Genomic DNA, 24,231 nt, shown 5'->3' on the forward strand with positions numbered 1-24,231 from the left:
GTAGTATGAGTTCTGTTACAGGTTTGACGATTGCTATCATTGCAAATACGTGTGAAGGAACAATATCATCCATTAGGGTTCTTAAGTCGATTCCAGCTATTTTGCAAAGAAATTCGCTCATCAATATCTTTCACAGAGTGAGGAATACTTGAACTTTTTCCAAATTGAAGATGTCAGTTTCTATTAATAGTAACTGCAGTCCACGAATTGAGAACACATTAAACCCGGCAGTCAAGTATTATAACAGATTCACAAATAGAACCCAAACCCAACAGTTCATGAGTTATATGGTTTATTAAACCTTAAATATTCGTTTTACAACAAACTGTATAAGTTTGACAATGAATATAGCATGAATGAATGAATACTATTTTAGCAATATTCCAGCAACATCACGGCGCGGGACACCAGAAATGGGTTTCACACATTGTTCCCATGAGGGGAATCGAACCCGGGTCTTCATGGTGACAAGCGGACGCTTTATCCATTAGGCTACCCCACCCCGACCCCTCTTGTACAGCATGGACAGCACATTCCTTTATCACACATAGATGAATACAACAGCTTAACGTTACATAAACAATGTTTGGTAAATGTTTAGAGTCATGGACGTACATGTTTAATACTCATTATGGACGTCGTCAAGTCTATGTCTCAACGTCAGCCGTGGACGACGCCGTGCCCTGCACCACCGTACGATCGCGCTCCGAACGTGTCTGTTTGAAAACTTTGCACCGGAAGACGTCGAACACTTCCTTCCGGAAGCGCTTGGATGACACACTATAGATGAGAGGGTTGATGGCATTGCTCATCAAGGGAGACAACTTGGCAATGTCGGCTGCAGCTTTCACGCCTGGAGATAACACGTTCAATTGCCCGTCAAACAAAAAAACTATGACTGCGATGAAGTAAGGAAAGTAGCTGCAGAAAAACGCAACCGTTACAGCAAAAAATATTTTGGCTGATGTCTTATGAGACCGAAACATTTTATTCTTTTTCTCGCATATTGTTGTTGAAGGCCTTCTGGCTGTGTGTATCTTCAATGCACGATATATAGAAACGTACAAGACACCTAGGATGACCATTACAGCGAGAAACACTACGCTCAGGATGGTCATAAAAACCCAGAACAATGCCGTTCCGTCCATCTCCTCCGTGAAGTAGCACTGTGTAATGTTGATCCGTACTCCGTTGTCTTCAAACATAAGCTCTCTCCGTCCGTTCACAAATATGCCGGGAATTGCTACAACAATCCCAAGGGATACAGCCAGAAGACAGCATGTCCGAGCTGCCTTCACACTGATCTTCTTCTTCAAAGGGTTGCAGATGTTTCTGTTTCGGTCAAAAGCAATAACGACCAGCACAACGGCAGAAGCCATCACTGTAGTTATGGCAACGAACGAACTTGTTTGACACAAGGCAGCGAACTTTTGATGGTGGTCATTCAGAGTGATGATCAGGAAGAGGGGATGGTGATGCTGGCATTGGTCAGGTCCAGGACGGCAAGGACCTCAATGAACAGACTGAAGTTAGACCGACGCCACCGGAAGTGGTATATGTAGATGACGAGGATGTTGCCAAGGATTGCGAAGACAAACATGAGACAGAGAAATATGACCTCTGCCCCGTGCCATTTCCATATATAAGAAGCGGTATTTGTAGGTACATCAGTGTTGTCAGTGGTTGAGTTTGGTAACATATTTTGGCTTGCACTGCTCTGCAATGAAAGGAAACACACGTTTAGTTATATATTTGTTCCATTATTAAAGTAACTATTGTATTACATGGGCGTGTTTAACGCCGCATTGAACAATATGCCAGCTATTTGATTTAAATATATATGATGTAAATATTCGATTTTGTACCGGACAAGAGGCGGTGGGGTAGCCTAGTGGTTAAAGCTTTCGCTCGTCACGCCGAAGACCCGGTTTCGATTCCCAATATGGGTATAATGTGTGAAGCCCATTTCAGATGTCCCCGCCGTAATATTGCTGGAATTAAAGCGGCGTAAAACGAACTCACTCACTCTTAACATCAATCCCTGGATTGTCTGATTCAGACATGATCATACAACTGGCATTTTCCTCAGAATTGCATTAAATAACAATCACAATGTACCTTTACGACTATAAGTGACCCAAAGCATTCAAACACAAACAATAGGTTTACAATAACAATACATGTACCCTACCTGTACAGTGAAGAGAGATACTGTAGAGTCGTAACTGATGTCGCTGTATATAGTCTCCAACGGTGTCTGACGTCTTTCGGTGTTTATGTCAAGACAGTATAACGTGGATTGACACTGGACCGGATTCCTTTAGCAGATGGAGGGATGTTTCCACTTAACCTTTAAGCTGCATCATGTCGATACTGTTATCATACAGATGAAGTACACACGTATATAAACAGTTACATGGAAATGGAGGGTGCGTTCTATGATCAAAATCTAGCGTCATGTTATATGTGTTGTAAGCATCAATGCGTTGCTCTGGATACGTCCTAAAACATTCAAAGTATATTTAATCTTACTACTTTTTTAATCGTAGAATTTGTGTTCTTTTAATTCAAGGCTAAATTTGTCTAAATTGCTAAAATTTATAGGTATTTTGTAAATCCAGCTTGGGCCCAGGCAGGAAGCAAATGTACTATAAGTCCATATGCATGGTGATCTACCTTCAGTTGTTGGCAATCTATAGCCGGTTTTTATGTTGTATTGTCTTCTATGGTTAAACGTTTTTAGATTTTCATACTAGTCTTCTATCTATATATGTGATATTCTTGATTGTTTTTACTGTCCTTCGTTGACAGGTTTTAAAAATTCAAATTTATTTATTATGATTTTATAACTTGTTTTAACCACGACCCGTGAATATCCGGGTTATAATTGATCTTCAGTAACCCACAGGGATCTTCAGTAACCCACAGGGATCTTCAGTAACCCATGCTTGTCGTAAGAGGCGACTAACGGGATCGGGTGGCCAGTCTCGCTGACTTGGTTGACACATGTCATCAGTTTCCAATTGCGTAGATCGATGCTGATCGATGTTTATCAATAGATTATCTGGTCCAGACTCGATTACTTACAGAGCGCTGCCATATAGCTGGAATATTGCTGAGTGTGGCGTAAAACTAAACCCAAGTTAAACTCCTAAATACAGCATTTACATAGTCTTGGGCGTCCCCTAAAGACTGATGATTCATTTTCTTTAAACGAGCATTTTAACTAAAATTGATTTCCCAGAATGTGATCGAATATTTAACAGAAAGGCCACGATATGTGGAAATGAGCAAGTGTGGTGTTTCCCATATAAACAGGAAGGTATTTACTTCTTCGTGTAACACCACACGTCATGCCCAACGCCATCTGGTTTGGGTTTGGTTTGTTGGTTTACGCCGATCTCAATATTCCAGCTACATGGCGACGGTCTGTAAATAGTCTAGTCTTGACCAAACAAACCAGTGATCAACAGCATGAACATCAACACAATTGGTAGTGAACCCCGCCTGATCAATAGTCTGTAGGCATATGGATTGTGTGGGATACATAACGACCTGTCGTCAGTGAGTGAGTGAGTTTAGGTTTACACCGCTTTTAGCAACATTCCAGCAATATCACGGCGGGGGACACCAGAAATGGGTTTCACACATTGTACCCATGTGGGGAATCGAACCCGGGTTCTCGGCGTGACGAGCGAACGCTGAACCACTAGGCTAACCCACCGCCCCTACCTGTTGTCAGATATTGTGAGATAATTGCAGCAGGAATCCTGATGCCTTTGGTTACATGGGCCCTCTTATCTTCATCTAAGAACATTACGAATGAGGAAAATATGTAAAGAAAGTGAAAGTTGGACCTTTGTCCATTGTAGAAATCAGGCAGGACAACCATGGCAGACCCGTCTTCAATCAAATATGCTGAGGCATCACTTAGTGTAGTCGATAGTTCCAGATTACCAAAACAAACCTTCACGTTGAGTGGGAAAATGTCGCGTTATAATAGCGATTTCCTGAATCACAGTTTGATTTTTATATAGAGACACAACCCATAAAGACCTTGCTTAAATTGGTCTTCAGTATCCGTGTTTGTACTTTGTATTTTTGTCGGTTACCCATCCATGTTGGAATATCTGGCTAATGCTGGTGCTAAAACAACACTCAGCCAATCTGTGACACCACTTCTCATCCCCTCCACGAACTATAAGCCACTTATGAGATGATATATGACAAATCTAAAAGCCTCTTTACACATATATCGAATTGACAGGAATCAAGCAGAATCAGCCAGAAAAAAATATTTCCAAAATTCGAACTGCATTCGGGAGAGAATGTCAAAATAAACAATTGTTTCACTCTTTGTAAGACTGCCGTTTTACTGGCGACTCGTTACACGTTTTTATGCGATACGGCGGTGTTCTGATGGCGTCAGGGCTCATTTTAAGAGCATTCGGGGCGTTCTGGCAGGATTTGAAGTGGTTTGCTTTTCCATTCTCCCTCGAATACGTTCATAATACGCAGGTAGGATACCGTTCGATATTTTTCCACTTCGAATGTACCTCGAAAGTTTTGAACATGCTCAAAACATTCGGCATGTTACAAGAATTGACCCGAATAGTTGGAATGCATTTCGAATGCAGTAACACGTTTTAGAATGCAGTTCGAATTTCCAGGAATCTCAAGGAATTTTCAATCCGACAGCATTCCGGCTCATTCCTCCTCATTTGTAACGGGGATATAATAAGAGAAGTGGAACACTCAAGCAGGTATCAATAAGCTTCATGACATGAAACCAACTATCGGTTACACTTACTATGGTTGTCAGCCCAGGTTTAAAGAGGTCATAATGCGACGATGTCGTATTGGCCATTCACGATATGCACACGAATACGTATGAATTAAAGGTGAGGAGCCGCCTTTTGTGTATTCCCCGTGATGAAAGAATCACGATTAGTCATGACTGTGTTGATTTTTCCATCACAAAGGATAAATATTTCAGTGTGAAAATAGTCAAAGATCGTTTTGATAATGTTAAGTGTTATTTAAATGTTAACCTTTTAAAGAAATTGAACTGCTTGAAAACATTGGGTAAATACATTTTGTATGGAGCACAATCGCCAACGGCTGAAGTGATGATGTAAATCCTGGTAGGATCCATGCAGGAAGCATAAGTACTGTACAAATACACTTCCGGCGTGTACCTGAGCGATCCCACCTGTGTTTACCTATGGTCATTTCTGCCTGAAACGACTGAACAAGCATATATACCCAAAACTGAATTGACATTCCTGTAATATAAGGTACAGTGAACACTCTTTCATTCATGTCGGTGTCTGTAGAAGCATGGACACAGAGGATTGGAACATTTTTTCAACCTGGCAGGCGAACTCCACGCCCGATCCCCCTTATAACGCTACCAGGTGGTAAACGTACAACAGGTGTGTCATCTTATACCTTGCAGTTTCCCTCCTGATATGTGCAGGCGATATAGAGTCTAACCCCGGCCCACCTAAACGATACCCAACATCAGTCAATCTTCTATTCAGACCAGGTTATGGAGTCAAATTGTAACCTGTGAGTTAGAAATTTCAACAACAATGGACGACCTCGGTTTAACGCTCAAGGCGATACAGATCAACATGAGCTCGATACAGGACAATATCTGGATGGTCTGAAAAGTGAAAACGTGAGTTTGAATGAACGAGTCGTTTTTCTTGAAATGAAAGTAGATACACTTGAAGCACATTCACGACGCAATAATGTGATCTTCTTCGGGTTGGCAGAGAGCAGAGGTGAGACCTGGGAACAGACAGAAACCAAAGTGAGAGAATTCTGTAAGGAGAGAGACATACTTGATGACAGTGATACTGTTTCTATCGAGAAGGCTCATAGACTGAACTCTAAAGGCACTAACCGACCGATAATTGTTAAAGATAAGCAGATGGTAACTAAGTCGACCCGGCTTAAACTTAAAGGCGACAAACAAAATCGGGTATCGGAAGACCTTACAGAGAGGGTACCATTGATAAGATCGCAACTGTTACCTGTGATGGAGAAAGCCGAAGCGAAGCCAAATTTTCGTTTATGAGTTATGATAAGCTTATCATTGAAGGCAGTGTGTATGCGTATGACGAAGCTAGCGATGATGTCAGACAGGTCGGACAGAGGAAGAACTGGGAGCGACGACAGCTATCGGGACCTACGTCATCGACACAACCCCTTCGTCCCCCTGCTAGGATACCGGCCGTGACCTCAGTGACTCAAATCATACTCAACCTTGTAACACTGAGAACGATAGAGGTGAGGTGAGGTGAAATTGGGTTTAACGTCGTGCTTGAGAATATTACGCTCATATGACGACGTGCATGTGTATGTGTATGTGCGGCTGCTTGTACTAGCCCAGACTTAAACTGATTTTATAGTGCTAGCCCACTGAGATACCATGCCGCAGTAAAGCATCAATACCCCACTCAGACACATTATACTGACTCCGAGCCGACCAGTCCTCGTTGTACCCATTAATGCCGGAGAACGATAGAACCGAACTGACTACTAACTCGCTTGTCTTATTTTTTCTTTCCTGGAACATTCACGGTTTACATTCAAAATTGGAAAATTACGATATTCATAGACAGTGTAAATTGTTTTTGATGTATTCTGCTTTCTGGAAACAATGTGTCCGCCGGCAACTGATGCATATGATAAGCTGGAAAATGTATTTAACCTCTATAAATGTTTCATTGTAGATGCTAAACGAGAAAGTGAACGAGGTAGATTTTCAGGAGGAATCAGTGTTTTCATTAACCACCAAGTAGCTTCTGACTTTCAGAGACTCTATGATCAATGGGCAAATGTTATTGTTTTCAAACTGAACGCAAAAGTGTGTCCTACCACCATATTTGTTTTATTTGTATACATTCATCCCGAATATTCGAAGGATTATGCAAATGCAGATGAGGATGGAATTTCAGCTCTTGAAAAGAAGCTCTTGCTTATCCTGTCAGACTATGGAGATGGGTAAGCCAGCATCCCTTTATCGGCTCATGGGCAAACTGCTTGGAAAGGGACGAGAACAAGATACTCAGTCTCCAGCAGAGGAACAGAAGGAACTGGCAAACTCGTTCAATTCCTTCTTTATCGCAAAAATTGAGAAAATTCGTCATGGTCTTGCCTGTGATGGCGATTACAGTGAACCAATGTTTGCAGGTGACCCCCTGTCACATTTCAGAACATTTAGTCCCAAGGAAATAGAACAACTCATTCGTTCATCAAAACCCACTTCTTGTGACTCTGACCCCATTCAACCAAACTTCTAATAAAGAATCTGGACCTACTGATTTCACCCATCACTAAGATTGTCAATATAAGTCTTCAGAACGGTCTGTTCCCAAACAGTTTCAAGGGGGCGGTGGTCAGACCACTATTGAAAAAGTCTGGCTTGGATCCTCAAGATCTGAGAAACTTTCGGCCTGTGTCAAACTTGTCTTTCATATCCAAAATCATTGAGAAAGCAGTTCACTCCTGTCTCAAAGAACATCTGTTAAGTCATGATCTCCTTGATTCATTCCAGTCTGCCTACCGGCAGTACTACAGTACAGAGACAGCACTGCTTCATGTAACTGACAAACTTCAACGTGCCACTGACGAGGGTAAGATTTCAGCTCTGGTCATGTTGGACTTATCCGCGGCTTTCGACACCGTTGACCACCCTAAACTCCTGACTAGATTGCAGCATCATTATGGACTGAGTGACCTTGTCCTTCAGTGGGTTTCCTCTTACCTGACAGGTCGGCATCAATCGGTCCTTGTGGGCAGAGAGCGCTCTCAACTGCGGCTGTCTCCTGTGGAGTGCCCCAAGGATCGGTTCTTGGCCCGGTTCTGTTTGTGTTGTACACAGGGCATGTTGGATACATTGTCAGTGATCATGATATGTCTCACCATGTTTATGCTGATGACACCCAGCTTCTGGAATCGTTTCACCCATCAGAGTTGAATGAGTCTCTTCAACGCATCGCTGACTGTACACTAGACATAAAGTCATGGATGACTACAAACAAGCTCAAGCTGAATGACACGAAAACCGAAGCACTCCTTGTGGGCACAAGACAACAACTAAGCAAGGTGGATGCTGTCACCCTCAAAGTTGCAGATGCGGATATCCGTCCATCAGATGTTTGAGGAATCTTGGCGTTCACATTGATTCTTCTTTGACGTTCAATGCCCATGTTAACCAAGTGAGCAAAACATGCTTCTTCCATCTCAGGTCGATCAGCAACATTCGCCAGTACTTGACTTCTGCAGCAACTCAAGCCCTTGTTCGAGCTCTAGTAACATCCAGGCTCGACTATTGTAACAGTGTTCTTTCTGGCATCAACTCCAATCTGATTGATAAACTGCAGAGGATTCAAAACACCTCATCCCGCATTATCAGTAGAACTTCTAAACGTGTCCACATCACTCCTGTCCTTAAAGAACTCCACTGGCTTCCAGTCAAGGCAAGAATCGATTTCAAAATTCTCTCCCTGACGTACAAATGTCTCCATGGCTTGGCCCCTTCCTACCTCTCTGACCTGCTTCACCCATATGTACCTGCCCGCAGTCTCCGTTCCAACTCTCAGAATCTTCTTGTGATACCCTCCTACAAACTGAAATCTTTCGGACACCGCAGCTTCTCCTACACAGCACCGGCCCTCTGGAATGTTCTTCCATATGACATCAAAGACTCTGACAGTTTTGATAGTTTTAAAGCAAAACTGAAAACCCACCTTTTCTCAGTATACTTCTCATAACTTCACCCATCTTCATCTTTGTAGCGCTTTGAGCATACCCAAGGGCGTGGAAAAGGCGCATTATAAATGTGCATTATTATTATTATTATTATTATTATATTAGTTTTATCCTTATGGGAGATTTCAATGCCCGAACTGCAGATGAAACAGATTGAATAATAAATGACGACACGAACTATTTGCCGCTTAACGATGATTATAGAGAAGATGTAATTGATATACCAAGAAACTCATGTGGTACACAAATCAACAACTACGGTAGAAGTTTTCTAAACTTGTGTAAAGTGTTCAACCTCCACATAGTAAATGGGAGGACATTGGGAGATGTACATGGTAACTTTACATTCATATCGCGGGCAGGAGCCAGTGTGGTGGACTACGTGTTAATATCAAGTACTATATTTCCTAAAATCAGTGACATGACTGTGATTCCAAGATCAGAATCTGACCATATGTCTATAGCATGTACATTTAATGACGTCATAAGGAATGATACTGCACCAGAGTCTGGAATAGACATGCCAGTCTACACGATGCCCAGATACAAATGCAGCAAAACGGACAAAGAACAATTATCTGGCGTTGTTGCAAACGACAAGATAAATGTACTGATATCTGAATTTCTGGAATATTTAAACTTGGATATAAATCGTGCAGTTAGCAAATTATCAGACGTTGTGGCAGCAACAGGAAAACGAGTATTACCACGTAATTCAAACTCTAGTCAAGCTCCTAAACAACCTCCCTGGTTTGATATTGAGTGCCAACACCTTAAAACGGCGAAATACAGGTGTCTCCACAAGTTCAGAAACTTTAATTGTGATAAAAACAGAAATTATTATATTGATGCAAAGCATGCCTTCAAAGAATGTTGTAAACTTAAGAAAATTAGATACAACAGAAAAATTGCAGATGACATCACCGTTGCGGCAGCGCGTGGGGATTGTAAAGAATTCTGGAGTAAAGTAAAACAGGCATTCCGAACAAACATTGATTCATGTATTTCCGCAGCTGACTGGCAAGCCTACTTTACTGACTTGTTAAATCCTGAAATAGAAGTAACTGCTTCAGAGTTTGACCAACAAGTAAAACACTTCCTTGAACATCAGTTCCTTGTGCAAACCTAAAGGTCGTTTGTACTGCGGTTTCATTGACTTTAAAAAGGCATGAGATAAACTGCTATATATTCTGATTCAACGCGGCTGTCACGGAAAGATAACTATGTTGCTTAAAAGTATGTACGCATCGGTGAAAGCCAGTGTAAGAGTGAACATTGACTCAAGAACTGAAACTTTTGATACTTCTCGTGGAGTGAGACAAGGGTGTATTCTCAGCCCCCTCCTCTTCCTTCTCTTTATTAATGAATATGTGACAGAGCTCTACCAAACAGGCAACAATGGATTTTTTTGTTACTCAAGATATACAAGATCTATTGCTACTAATGTTTGCTTATGACATCGTCCTTTTTGCTCCCAGTGTAAAAGGTCTTCAGCGCCAACTAAATATCCTGGAATCATTCTGTATCAAATGGGGACTACAACTGAATCTTAACAAAACAAATATCATAGTGTTTCGTAACGGAGGAATTCTGAGACATTCTGAAAGATGGCCCACGTACGAACTACTTGTGTTCATTCTGTCATGCCGCAGAAACAGAAACTGAGAATCATGTATTCTTCCGATGTGACAAATATCAGCGGTACAGAGACAGTTACTTCAAACAATTACAAAATGTCTACAAAGGCCCACTCACTCTGCCGTCAATTTTGTAATCCAAACACCCCCAAGTTATATACTGCACAGCACTATGTTTACATGATGTTTTTAAAGTAAGATCCCAATACAAATTATGACCACTGTTTCACGAAACTGCCAAAGGTTGTTACTGTATTATAGGCCATGAGGCCGATATTACGAATAAACTTCTGTCTGTCTGTCTGTCTGTCTGTCAAAGTACTGTAAGTCATCATGGTCCTTATATTAGTATGATGGTCTACATCCACCTTCAGTTGTTGGAGATCAATAGCCGGGTATTATGTCTGCGATATTATAGTGGGTCAATGAAAGGTTGTACTTTTCAATCCAAATAGTTCTTTGACAAAGAATCTACTGAAGGATTCTTTTGAAAACATATCTCCAACTGTTTTTGCCATACAAATCGGTACAATTTCCAGTGTTTTTTACCATTTGCATTCATCAAATCATATCAAAACATTTGCTAGTTATATACTCGCGGTCTAACACATACATTATCTTGCCACTGTATTTTATGTCTCGTTTCAGAGTATCAACCTAAAGCGCGTGTCTTCCAAATTCACATTTTACAATGTTAAATGCAACAGGTGAGTTAATTCCTTGGAATGGTATACAGGCTGAAAAATGTACAGATATATCCACAATATCTGTGGTGTTTTGGCAACACGTGCACAATGTTTGGGACTTGTAAGTCACAATCAAAACGCTTTTCAAAATATTCCCAAAAATAATCCCCAAATACCAGGTGAGCACTTTCTACTGTGCGTCAGTCTATTTCTTGCATTGATGTCATCTTTCGAGCTATTAGTCCTTCTGCTATATGCGAGACTTTATTAGTCTGTCTTTCTTTATAAAGACACTTACCTCATCAAACCATTGGTTTACATTTGTGTGTAATACATTTTGCTGAATGAAAAACGGTATCATCTATCGGACACAATGTATGATCATAACACAAGTCGAACCTACTCGAAAGGCGAGAGTATATTTTCTTGGAAAACCTGTGTTTTGTGAACTTATTGTTTACTGTCTATATGTGTCACGTGTTACATCCCGTTGACTGCACGGATCTTACTTTGCACGTGGCTTCTGACAGGACATCATAACTGGAAATCATCAGAGTCTGACCGAGACCTGTTATGGAAGTCCTTCCTTTACCTCAATACAGGATGCCGTTACATTCATCTTGTCAATAACACGTGGGCACATTGAAGAAACAAATTCACCTGTTCACCTACACCTGATCAACATTCGTAATTTTAAAGGGTCGGTGGGGTAGCCTAGTGATAAAAGCATTCGGGGGTTGGACTCAAGGCACGGGTTCGGGTCCCATTTTTAGTTTTTAGTCTTATTGCTAAAGGCGCCGTAAACAATATCAGTATCCTACATCAGCATGACAACGCCAGGCCCCAAACAGTCCAGCTTGTACACTTCCTTGAAGTCAAAGACGTCGAATTCTTGTCGTGACGTGCACGCTCAGATGTGCTTCCCCTATTATCCATTACGTTCAAAGCATGTGTTCAGTACCCTATGTCAATTCGTGTACTATACATATGAGTGACGCATGATGTACACCAGAATTAATGACATATGCCACACATTTATGACATACTTCGCACATTAATGATATATACCACGCTTTAATGACATATACTGCTTGTTAATGATATATATACCACGCAGTAATGATATATACTGTTTCTTAATGAAGTATACCACCCAGTAATGACATATGATGTTTGTTAATGAGTATACCACACATTAATGACATATACTGTTTGTCAATGAAGTATACCACACATTAATGACATATACAACTTGCAATTGTTAATGAAGTATACCACCCAGTAATGAGATACATGTATACTGTTTGTTAATGAAGAATACTACACATTAATGACATGTACTGTTTGTTAATGATGTATACCACCCAGTAATGACATATATTGTGTGTTAAAGAAGTATACCACCCAGTAATGACATATACTGCGTGTTAATGAAGTATACCACCCATTAATGATATATACTGTTTGTTAATGAAGAATACCACACATTAATGACATATACTGTTTGTCAATAAAGTATACCACACATTTATGACATATACAACTTGTAATTGTTAATGAAGTATACCACCCAGTAATGAGATACATGTATACTGTTTGTTAATGAAGAATACTACACATTAATGACATGTACTGTCTGTTAATGATGTATACCACCCAGTAATGACATATATTGTGTGTTAGGAAGTATACCACCCAGTAATGACATATACTGCGTGTTAATGAAGTGTACCCCATTAATGATATATTACTGTTTGTTAATGAAGAATACATTAATGACATATACTGTTTGTCAATGAAGTATACCACACATTAATGACATATACAACTTGCAATTGTTAATGAAGTATACCACCCAGTAATGAGATACATGTATACTGTTTGTTAATGAAGAATACTACACATTAATGACATGTACTGTTTGTTAATGATGTATACCACCCAGTAATGACATATATTGTGTGTTAAAGAAGTATACCACCCAGTAATGACATATACTGCGTGTTAATGAAGTGTACCCCCATTAATGATATATACTGTTTGTTAATGAAGAATACCACACATTAATGACATATACTGTTTGTCAATGAAGTATACCACACATTAATGACATATACAACTTGCAATTGTTAATGAAGTATACCACCCAGTAATGAGATACATGTATACTGTTTGTTAATGAAGAATACTACACATTAATGACATGTACTGTTTGTTAATGATGTATACCACCCAGTAATGACATATATATTGTGTGTTAAAGAAGTATACCACCCAGTAATGACATATACTGCGTGTTAATGAAGTATACCACACATTAATGACGTACACTGCTTGATCATGAGGTGTACCCCCCATTAATGATATTTACTGTTTCTAAATGAAGTATACCACACATTAATGACGTACACTGCTTGATCATGAAGTGTACCCCTCATTAATGATATATACTGTTTCTTAATGAAGTATACCACACATTAATGACGTACACTGTTTGATCATGAAGTGTACCCCCCATTAATGATATATACTGTTTGTCAATGAAGTATACCACCCAGTAATTACATATATTGTGTGTTAAAGAAGTATACCACCCAGTAATGACATATACTGTTTCTTAATGAAGTATACCACACATTAATGATGTACACTGCTTGATCATGAAGTATACCACCCAGTAATGGCATACACTGTTTGTTGATGAAGTATATCACACATTAATGACGTATACTGCTTGTAAATGACGTATACCAGTAATGACATATACTGCTTGTTAATGGAGTATACCACCCAGTAATGACATATACTGTTTGTTGATGAAGTATATCACACATTAATGACGTATACTGCTTGTAAATGACGTATACCAGTAATGACATATACTGCTTGTTAATGGAAGTATACCACCCAGTAATGGCATACACTGTTTGTTGATGAAGTATATCACACATTAATGACGTATACTGCTTGTAAATGACGTATACCAGTAATGACATATACTGCTTGTTAATGGAGTATACCACCCAGTAATGGCACCACCCAGTAATGACATATACTACTTGTTGTGAAGCATATCACACATTAATGACGTATACTGCTTGAAAATGACGTATACCACGCAGTAATGATATACATGTATACTGCTTGTTAGTGAAGTATACCACACATTAATGAGGTGAGGTGAAATTGGGTTTTACGTCTTGCTTGAGAATAATTCGCTCATATGACGACGTGCATGCGTGTGTATGTGTATGTGCGGCTGCTTGTACTTGCCCAGATTTACGCTTGTTTGATAGTGGTATCCCACTGAGATACCATGCCGCAGTGAAGCATGAATACCCCTCTCAGACACATTATACTGAATCCGAGCCGACCAGTCCTTGTTGTACCCATTAATGCCGAGCGCATTATGGTACCAACAAGTACCATATTTTAACATCTTTTGGTATGGCGCGGTCGGGGATCGAACCCGCGACCTTGCGCGCTCTCCGGGCGGACGCTCTAACCACCACACCACGGAGGCGGTTACATTAATGGCGTATACTGCTTGTTAATGACGTATACTGCTTGTAAATGACGTATACCACCCAATAATGACATATACTGCTTGTAAATGACGTATACCACACATTAATGACATATACTGCTTGTTAATCAAGTATACCACACATTAATGAGGTATACTGCTTGTCAATGACATTTACCACCCAGTAATGACATATGTTGCTTGCTAATGAAGTATACCACCCATTAATGACCTATCTCGCACATTAATGATATATACCACACAATGATGAGACATAATGTTTGTTAATGATGTATACCGCAAATTAATGACATCTCCGTGTTAGAGATGCTGAAATGTCACAGGAAGTCAATTATGTTTACTTTGTTGAACGTTATAAAGCTGTCATCATACAATTCAGATATATCATGGTTCCAAAACAAAGCACAGTTTCAGTCGGCAGGGCAACGTCCCTATCTCTGTTTCACCCTTCCTTCCTAACGGGAAGCGCTTCACCCTGTTACCGAACTGATGTACGTCTGTTTGACTGTTTGGCTCCTGAACAAGGCAGTGACGAAATATCACTATATGAGGAGTATCTTTATGATAAGTTTACTAGTTTTAGTGCTCAATTTGATGTTTTTGTAATGTCTTACGTTGTTTAGAGTGACAAGCCAATGTGGTGTATAGAAGGGCTCAGATAGGACGGGCGGTGGGATAGACTAGTGGTAATGGAGTTCGCTCGTCACGCCGAAGATCCGGGTTCGATTCCCCACATGGGTAAAATGTGTGAAGTCCATGTCTGGTGTCCCCCTCCATGATATTGATGGAATACTGCTAAAAGAGGCGTAAAACCATACTCCCTCACTCACTACATGGTGGGACTAAATTGGAACAAGATATGTAGTGAGTGTTAGTTCCAGAGTAGGACCAGATCTGTCTTTTGCCTCAGATCCTCGGCAGGGTTTGGATACACGGTTGGACGTCGACTCTGGTCTAGTGGACTCGAATTCATTTGAGACTCAGAACTATGGTAGGATGTAGATTCGTAGCAGAACTTAAATCTGTGGTGACTCAGATGCATAATATGACTTTCATGTAGATCCGTGGTGGTAGCTCCAGGGTTTAGTTAAGTGAGTGAGTGAGTTTTTACGCCGCTTTTAGCAATATTCCAGCAATATCACGGCGGGGGACACCAGCAATGGGCTTCACACATTGTCCCATTTTAATGTGGTCTGGTAGTGGATTCCACAGTGTGGGAGCAACAAATTGGAAAGTTCTTTCTTCAAAGGTACTCGTACTTACAGATGGAACAATCAGAAGATGCTTAATACTCTCTAATTTATTTCATTGTTTCCAGGTTTATCCCAGCATACCATTAATCTAGGGTTCCACCAAAAATTGGAACAAGCATGATTCCCCCTTCAGCAGACGGCGGTGAGTTGACTGAAATATTGTTCATACAGGCGGCGTTGAACTCATTTGTATTTTTCATCTATTGAAATATTCAAAGGTTCCCAGGAGCGAAATACAGCGTTGTGCATCAAGAGCAGCTAATCGCCTAGCATAAGAGCCCAATTCGGAAGTCGTTTCTCACACCATTTCCGCTATGTCATAGAGGCAGGGCGTTCAGGCCACGCCATTAAGTGCTTAGGAAACACAGAATTCTTAGAAACCGAGAATGTGTACAACGCTCAGTTGTGTGAGTGAATGGGTTAGTGAGTTTAGTTTTACGCCGCTTTTAGCAATATTCCAGCAATATCAAGGCGGGGGACACCAGAAATGGGCTTCACACATTGTACCCATGTGGGGATTCGAACCCGGAACTTCGGTGTATTCAGCAATAGTTCGTCAGTACCCCTACTTGGACACTACATGGTCGTCAGATTCGTGACAGTACACTTTAACCACTTGGCTACCTCACCGCCCACATATTAGAAACAAGATATTTTAAATTATTGAGTAGACTTTCAATGGATTGAGTTGGTATTGCGTGCTGATCCCGCTAGTCTAGTCAAATCAAAGGGATGACACCAGAAATGCGTTTCATATGTACCCATGTTGGGAATAGAAAATTGCTCCTTGGCGTACTGGGCCAACGCTTCAACCCCAAGGCTATCCAACTGACCCCTTAAATAATGAAGTGAGATAGCCTTGTTAAAGTTTTGAGTTCAAGACATAAATTGCGGTAAAGTCAATATGAAAAGCATCAATTTTATTTATTCAGTCCTCAATGTTTCATTTTAAGCAGTTATAATATACAGTTATTAATATCACTATATACAAAGACACAGGTTCTGGGCATAGGCGGATCCAGAGAGGGGAAGTGGGGGGAGGGATGGGGTGCAGGGGTGCGCTTTCCCTTTTGTCCTGAAAGTTTATTAATTGATCTGGCCCTGATTTCTCGAAACAAACTTAAGTATGAGTTTTGACTCAAATTTGAGAAACTGCATTTCCCAGAATGAACTGAACGTGATATTAAACATAGAAGTCAATTTGAGTTTTGTGGATAGATTACTTAAGTTGTTTTGATGTTTTATTTGAAAAATGCAGTTGAGTTAAAAATTCAGCTGTTTCAAAATTGTCAAAATTTGAGAAAAAACTTAAATTTGTTCCGAGAAATCGGGGCCTGGACTATCATGTACAAAGCGATCAACGATGATCGTAACTCACATACTCTAACACAGACGCAAGACGGCATTAGCGTTAAGATCGCTTTGTGCAATGGGGCCCTGGATGACAATGCGGTCTAAGCTAAAGTCTCAGTAGCACTTCACACATGTTGCTCCCATTGTTGATAACCTCAGTCTACTGTTGATGACGTGTGCGTCTTGATATGCACCATCTGTCGCGCACGTTGCGATGGTGTTCGCTTCAGAGCTGCACATCGGAACACATCGACCAGCTCCTTCCTGAAACGTTGGGAAGACACGCTGTAGATGATGGGGTTGATAGCATTACTCATGAGTGGAGATAACTTAGCGATGTCAGCGACAGCCTTTACGCCAGGCGACAAATCGCTGCCATGATAGCCGAAGAGGAACACTGTCACTGCGATGAAGAAAGGGAAGTAACTGCTGAAAAAAGCAACTGTCACCGCGAAAAATATTTTCGCCGACGTCTTCTGCGATCTCATGGTGTTCGGCTTACAGCTGGTGGTGGACGGGCGTCTGGAGCTCCCCAGAGATTCACGGCGAGCTAGATGCACCCTCAGTGCCCTGTACATCGACACATACAACACACCCAGTGCAAACATGACAACTGTGAACACAAATCCAAGGAGCGACATGAATGACCAAAATAGGGGGCCACTGCTTTTTGTAAAGTAGCACTGTGTGATATTTAGTCTCACTCCGTTGACCTCAAAAGGCATATCCTTTTCCCCGTATATAAAGATGGATGGCATTGCTAATAAGATGCCCAGGAAAATGGCAAAGAGACAGCATCTGCGAGTCAGACTAAGGCTGATTTCTCTCTTCAGAGGTTTGCATATTTTACGATTTCTATCAAAAGCAATGATAACAAGAATCACCCCCGATCCCATAGCAGTCATAATCGCTACAAAGGACGCCCCTTGACACAGCTGAGCGAAATCGCCCCGACTCTCGTCAAAGGTGATCACCAGGAACAAGGGAATGGTAATGCTTGCGTTGATGAGATCCAGAAATGCGAGCACCTCAATAAACAGGCTGAAGTTGGAACGCCTCCACCGGAAGTGGTAGATGTAGATGACAAGGATGTTACCAAATATGGCGAAGAAGAACATGGATAAAAGAAATATTATCTCTGCACCGTGTCTTTCAAACATATATTCGGAGGATCCAACTGTCTGTGGTGTCGTGTTCATAGATGAGATCGAGTAGTCGGGGTTCTCGTTGGTCCATAACGTTGTTGATGATATGTTAGGCTCAGAAGGTGTCATGTTGCTGATGGCGGTTTCTGCCTCCATCAAGAGGATGTCCACGGGGCCCTTTAACCCTGAAAGCAGAAATGACTGTTAGAACAACAGTTTACCTGTAATTCATGAGTTTAACATTGAACAGTATTTTAGTCATAACACTGTGTGTCAGTTTCACGTTTAAATTTTTACAGATCTTAGGGAAAACCAAGTTCTATGGATAGTCAACTTCTTTACTGCAATGAGTGCGACATTTCGGTGTAGGTACCAACACCATTATCAAGCAAGTGATCTTATCAAGGAAGTGATGTTATACTTGTATCTCTTTGGTGAAGCCTGTGAGCACGAATTTTGTTCTGACAAATCAATGGTTATATTTAGGGATAACTGGGTTTCGAACTGGGATCCTACATACAAGTAGGGGACTTAACTCTGAACAGTTTACCATTTAGAGATATTACCTTAGACATTTGTTTTTAACAATATTGCACGTGCATATATAATACCATACAGCATAACGTATTATGTTGATGCAAAGCGATACGATTCCATTCCACTCAAATCGTTAAAATTGACCACTAAAATAGTCCCCACCAATTAGGCTGTAGTCAGCAATATTAAAGTAAATCACAGAGGCGTATGGGGGTAGCCTGGTGGTTAAAGCGTTCGCTCGTCACGCCGAAGACCCGGGTTCGATTCCCAACATGGATACAATGTGTGAAGCCCATTTCTGGTGTCCCCCGCTGTTATATTGCTGGGATATCGCTAAAAGCGGCGTAAAACCATACTCACTCACTAAAATGTGGCACAGAAATATACATTTTGAATTGTTTTTGTTGATGTACTGAATTTGTTCAAATACGGTACTTCTTTTAAACCATGGACAAAACTCGATTATCCTGATCTTGAATTGGGCATTTTGGAAAAACGTTTTTCTTCATTATTCTGTTAAATACATCGTGGTTGTCGTCAAGGAGATCCTCTTGCTCCTAGAGTTTATTCGGAAATAGTTGGTAATTGGCGCGCAGCCATGACATTTTCTTGATGAGGTCCGCATATTTGCCATGTATTTTACCTGAGACTTGCCAATCACACCGGTGTCAAAAGGGACAGAAAATTCAGATAAATACAGATAAATGATTCAATTTATATTTTCTCCTAACCTGTTTTCTTGCAATTCCGTACTGCCAATATAAACGAAAGTATACACCAAAGCTTGAAGTTGGCTATAATAATCGACACAAATGGAAAATGATTAATCGAAGGTGTGCTTCTAAGTGTATTTTGGACCTATAGTTTGCTGTGTGTCGGTGGCTGTAACGTGTTGACAACGTTTGTAGTTGCTTACAAGTGAAACTTGCAAGTGCACACTTCCCTTTCTCCGACAGTTTACTTGTACAGTATTCTCAATAAAAATGCGAAAAAATAAGGAATCACCAATGTCACCAGGCCTTAACTAATAACAAGTGCATTTATAATGCACTAAACTCCATCATAGTGCTAACAATCAAAGCGCAGCACAATTTTACCCCAGATAACCTGAGCTGCCTGTGAGGCGCTAGAAGGTTAATAATCACATTACATATAACACCGGGTAACCATTTTCTGCTGGGTGAACAGAGGCAGTTTTGAAGTAATTCATTTGCCTAAGGTGAGACCACATGTGTCACTGTGGGGCAGTCCTAGAAACTCTCAGGAGTCAAGCTGCCAAACACAGTCACCCATCCAAAGACACTCCGCGCCCAACGTTGCTTAACTTCAGCTGATGTGTGACTGGGCTCTATGCACAGGACCACACAGCACCACAACTACATGAAACAAACGTTCCCAACAGGGATTGTCCGGAAGAAAGGGTTTTCAGACTAACGGGGGTCCGCACAAAGGAGGTCCGGATTTCAAGGGTTTCACTGTACATGTATATTGTGTTCCATGACACTTATTCCCGACAGACAAACGAAACCAACGGCATTCACTGACCCACAAGTAGGTTTTCCTGCTCGTGTTTCTACGAAGCGGTCGACTGCAGCCGACAACAGCATGGCTCTCCGGTGACACACTAACAATGATTTGGAAGTGAATTGTCACCATGTGCTTTCGTACAACCAGTGAATTCATTTCTATATACACAGAATTTATATTTTGACCTCCTTGTGGAATTTTACGCCTTGTTGGAAACACTTATTTATTCTATCTATTTCTGTTGCGTTTTAAAAACGCAATCATCAATATTTTCTCCAGCTGGAGTGAATGAATATTGTTTAAAACCGCGGTCAGCACGCTGGTATATTTTATACAAATATATGTTTTATGCAAATGTTGATATTAAAACCGAAAAAGAATTGTAATTAAAACTGTGCCACTAAATAAGTATTTATACCTCATAACGATGTAATTCTTGGGGCAAATTTTCTATGCTCTCAACAGTCTTATAACAGTCATACAGACAGACATATTTATTCAGTAATTCGGGCCTAACGGCATATAATACAATTGAAAGATACAATATTTTACAATGCCACGTGATATTTTCATACATAATGCTTAAACATTTATTTAGAGTTCAATACTTTTATCATGCTTTGTTTACATTGAGGCATGGCATTCAGCTGTGGCAAGTACTTTTGCCGAATTTCATTATATTCTGTACATTCGCATAAAAACATGGTATTCATCTTCAATCGCTCCAAGATTACAATTTATACAGATACAACTAGTTATACCACTGTCTTTATTTCTCCTGTAAGTAACAATTCTAAAATTATGTAGGGATATTCTAAATTTACAAACTACTCTTAGAAGAGACTAATGGAATATTTTAAAACTACATGTACGAGCAAGTGGGTAATCAAACTCCTGTTGAAATATTAGAAAAGAGCTACATGAAAATCTTTGAGATTAACCTTTCAATAAATAAATACACACGCGCGTGATTTAAGAAAACATTTGTGCCTTACCTACATTCGCACACACACACACACATACATATATATATATATATGTGTGTGTGTGTGTAACAAAGTAGGTAAGGCACAAATGTGTTCTTAAATCACGCAGATTCCACACACATACATACACACACACATATGTAGCTGCATAATTTAAGGTAATATTTGTGCCTTACCTATATTCCTATGGCAGTGTTGCAGTATTCTTGTCAGAATTTAAGCAACGTGTTACTGATATCTTAACTCAGGAATGGAAATCTATAGTAGTAGCAGATATGATTCTTGTTCTTCATTAAAATTAATTTACAACCGGGATTGTATTTAACACATGGTGACTGTTATATATCGGCCTTATATCGTCGCGACTTGACGAAGCTGCGTATTGGCATGGTCAGATTACAAGTTGAACCTGGGCGATATTATAACGTGATGAGAACACTGCGACTGTGTAAAGTATTAAGTTAGATATGATCGAAGATGAATATCATTTTGTTATGATAAGCCTAAGAGCTAATGAAAGCCTAAGATCTAAATACATGCCGTTCGTCTGTATATCCCATAATAAAAAAACTAGTTTCATCAACTTAAAGGCATATAATGATACAAATGTTATCATTAATCTGTAACTTTATGTGCATCATGCATCTGAGACGTCAAATTTGTAAATTGCAAGTTCCAACCTGCTGCTTGTATGATCTGTATATGGGCCGGAGACCACACATGCTGTATAAACAAACTGATTGATATATTTACACACATATATATATTATATAAACCTCATGATTAACATCATATTTTTTCATCAACCAGCTGTCAAACACAGCAAGTATTTAGCCACGCTGACGGAGCTAATTTCATCCATTGCAACACTGATGCTGAATACATTACCAACCCACGAGATGGTCAGTTTATTTTCAATTTACAACGTGGCATAATCCGTCTTGCAGCGTTCGTTGAGATATGATTACAACACTTACAACGTGCAAATGCAACTTAGGAATATGAATATAGGTACATACTTACAATAAAGACGACCTGAGGTCGGGAACGTAGATATCTGTTGTGCGGGACAAGGCTTCGTTAGAACCGGATCATGGTGATGAGGCTTTGTGAGCGGATGTATGTGTAGTTTAGATAACACAGTTCCTGGTAGTCGTGACCAATGGGTCTAAATGTCTTCCTTCACATCCTCCTTTTGTTCTCTCGAGCGGTCGGGTGGCCTAGTGGTTAAAGTGTTCGCTCGTCATACCTAATCCCCGGGTTCGATTCCCCACATGGGTGCAATGTATGAAGCTTATTTCGGGGTCAGCTGCCGTGATGTTGCTGGATTATTGTAAACGTGGCGTAAAACCACACTTACTCTCTCCACTTGATGGCTGTCTCTCTTGTTTGCCTGTCTTACTGCGTCTCCCTATATGTCTTCATGTGTTTGATTTTGGTGTCTCAATGCGCGTCTCTCCAGGCCGATGTCCCTGTCTGGGTGTCTCTCCGTGGCTTAGTCTCTCATTGCGCTTTTCCCAATGATTGTCTCTCTCCATGGTGATGTCTCTCGCTAAGGATGTCTCTCTACGTCTGTGTCTTTCAATGTGTGTCTTTCCGTGTCTGTCTCTTGTTGCGTTCTGTCCATGTCTATGTCTCTCTGTCTCTCGCTGCGTGTCTCTCCATGTCAGTGTCTCTAGGTGTGTTCTTTCCATGCCCGTGTCTCTCGCTATGTGTCTCTCCATGTCTGTGTCTCTAGGTGTGTTCTCTCCATGCCCGTGTCTCTCGATATGTGGCTCTCCATGTCTGTGCCTCTTACTTTATGTATTTCTATGTCTGTTTCTCTGATGTGTTGTCTTTCCATGTCTGTGTCTCTTCAGGTATGTCTGTCCATGACTGTACCTTTACTTGTCTGTCACTAATATTGTTTGTCGCTACCTATATCATTCACTTCCCACCCCGTCTCTCTTGCTGCTCGGGTGACTGTCAATATTGTATCGAAGGCATTGCGTTTGATCTCGCAAATACAACCTCGATGTAGACTTTTATTCGGCTTGTGTATATCAGCTATCAACTTCCCTTATTCGTTTGGGCCACGGTTAGTCTAGAGGCCTCTGATTTATGCAGAGTTGCATCTCTTAGTAGTACCAGGATTCGATCTTCGACTCCCGAACCTACCTAATTAAGATTGTTGGTTTGCAAGATCGTATCCGGTGTCTCATAACTGTAAAGATTAAATTGAGCTGACAAGTTGACTCCCAACTCACTCACTCACTCATTCACTCTTGTTGGATGGTGGATTACTGGATAGTCTGGTCCAGACTCGATTATTTACAGACCATAGACCTGGAATATTGCTGGGTGCGGCGTTAAACAACAAACCAACCAAACAACTCTTGCTGGGTGGTCTTCAAAACGTATTTCCGATTTCAGTTCAAAGGAAACCATGAACAAGATTGTTGATGGAGATAGGGAAAATAACGTCGGTTTTGTGACAGATATAGATTTTCAACTCAACTCTCGTGTTCATAAAGCTACACAGATTCACGTTAATAATTTGCAGGATGCCCTTGTTTTAAGTTGGTTTTGAAAGTCCAGGGCAAAGTATCCATTGTGAACACCAACGTACACATGACATTCCCATAGTGGGATCAGATCCTAGACGGGTCCGCCAGGTGATGAGTCAACACTATAAGCTCGAGGCTACCCTCCGCCCGTTGAAATAGCAATGGAGTATTAGGTGGATTAGCCATTTCAGCACAGGCTTCGTTGCTACAGTGCGTTGCTACAGTGCGTG

At 40.7% G+C, this 24,231-nt stretch overlaps 2 protein-coding genes across 3 annotated transcripts; both read right to left on the bottom strand.

The window, feature by feature from the left end:
* Nucleotides 1-275: 275 nt before the first annotated feature.
* LOC124285684 (QRFP-like peptide receptor) lies at nt 276-2,371 on the bottom strand. Its single transcript, XM_046721955.1, is given in 3 exon segments — nt 276-1,471; nt 1,474-1,717; nt 2,192-2,371. Coding segments are annotated over 2 exon segments (1,050 nt in total). The 5' UTR covers nt 1,700-1,717; nt 2,192-2,371; the 3' UTR covers nt 276-647.
* Nucleotides 2,372-16,812: 14,441 nt separating this feature from the next.
* On the bottom strand, nt 16,813-22,702 carry LOC124285693 (rhodopsin, GQ-coupled-like). Of its 2 annotated transcripts, none has more exons than XM_046721969.1 (2): nt 22,479-22,702; nt 16,813-18,590 (listed from the first exon to the last, which is right to left on the bottom strand). In XM_046721969.1, exon 2 carries the CDS (start codon nt 18,559-18,561, stop codon nt 17,416-17,418), a length of 1,146 nt encoding a protein of 381 aa, XP_046577925.1. In that variant the 5' UTR covers nt 18,562-18,590; nt 22,479-22,702; the 3' UTR covers nt 16,813-17,415. The 2 variants fall into 2 exon arrangements, with proteins under 2 accessions (XP_046577925.1, XP_046577926.1); XM_046721970.1 differs by having other exon boundaries at nt 22,475-22,702.
* Between the last annotated feature and the right edge of the window lie 1,529 nt (nt 22,703-24,231).

The sequence above is a fragment of the Haliotis rubra genome, unplaced genomic scaffold (genome assembly GCF_003918875.1).
Source record: "Haliotis rubra isolate DU_JTF1 unplaced genomic scaffold, ASM391887v1 Scf366, whole genome shotgun sequence".
NCBI lineage: Eukaryota > Metazoa > Mollusca > Gastropoda > Lepetellida > Haliotidae > Haliotis > Haliotis rubra.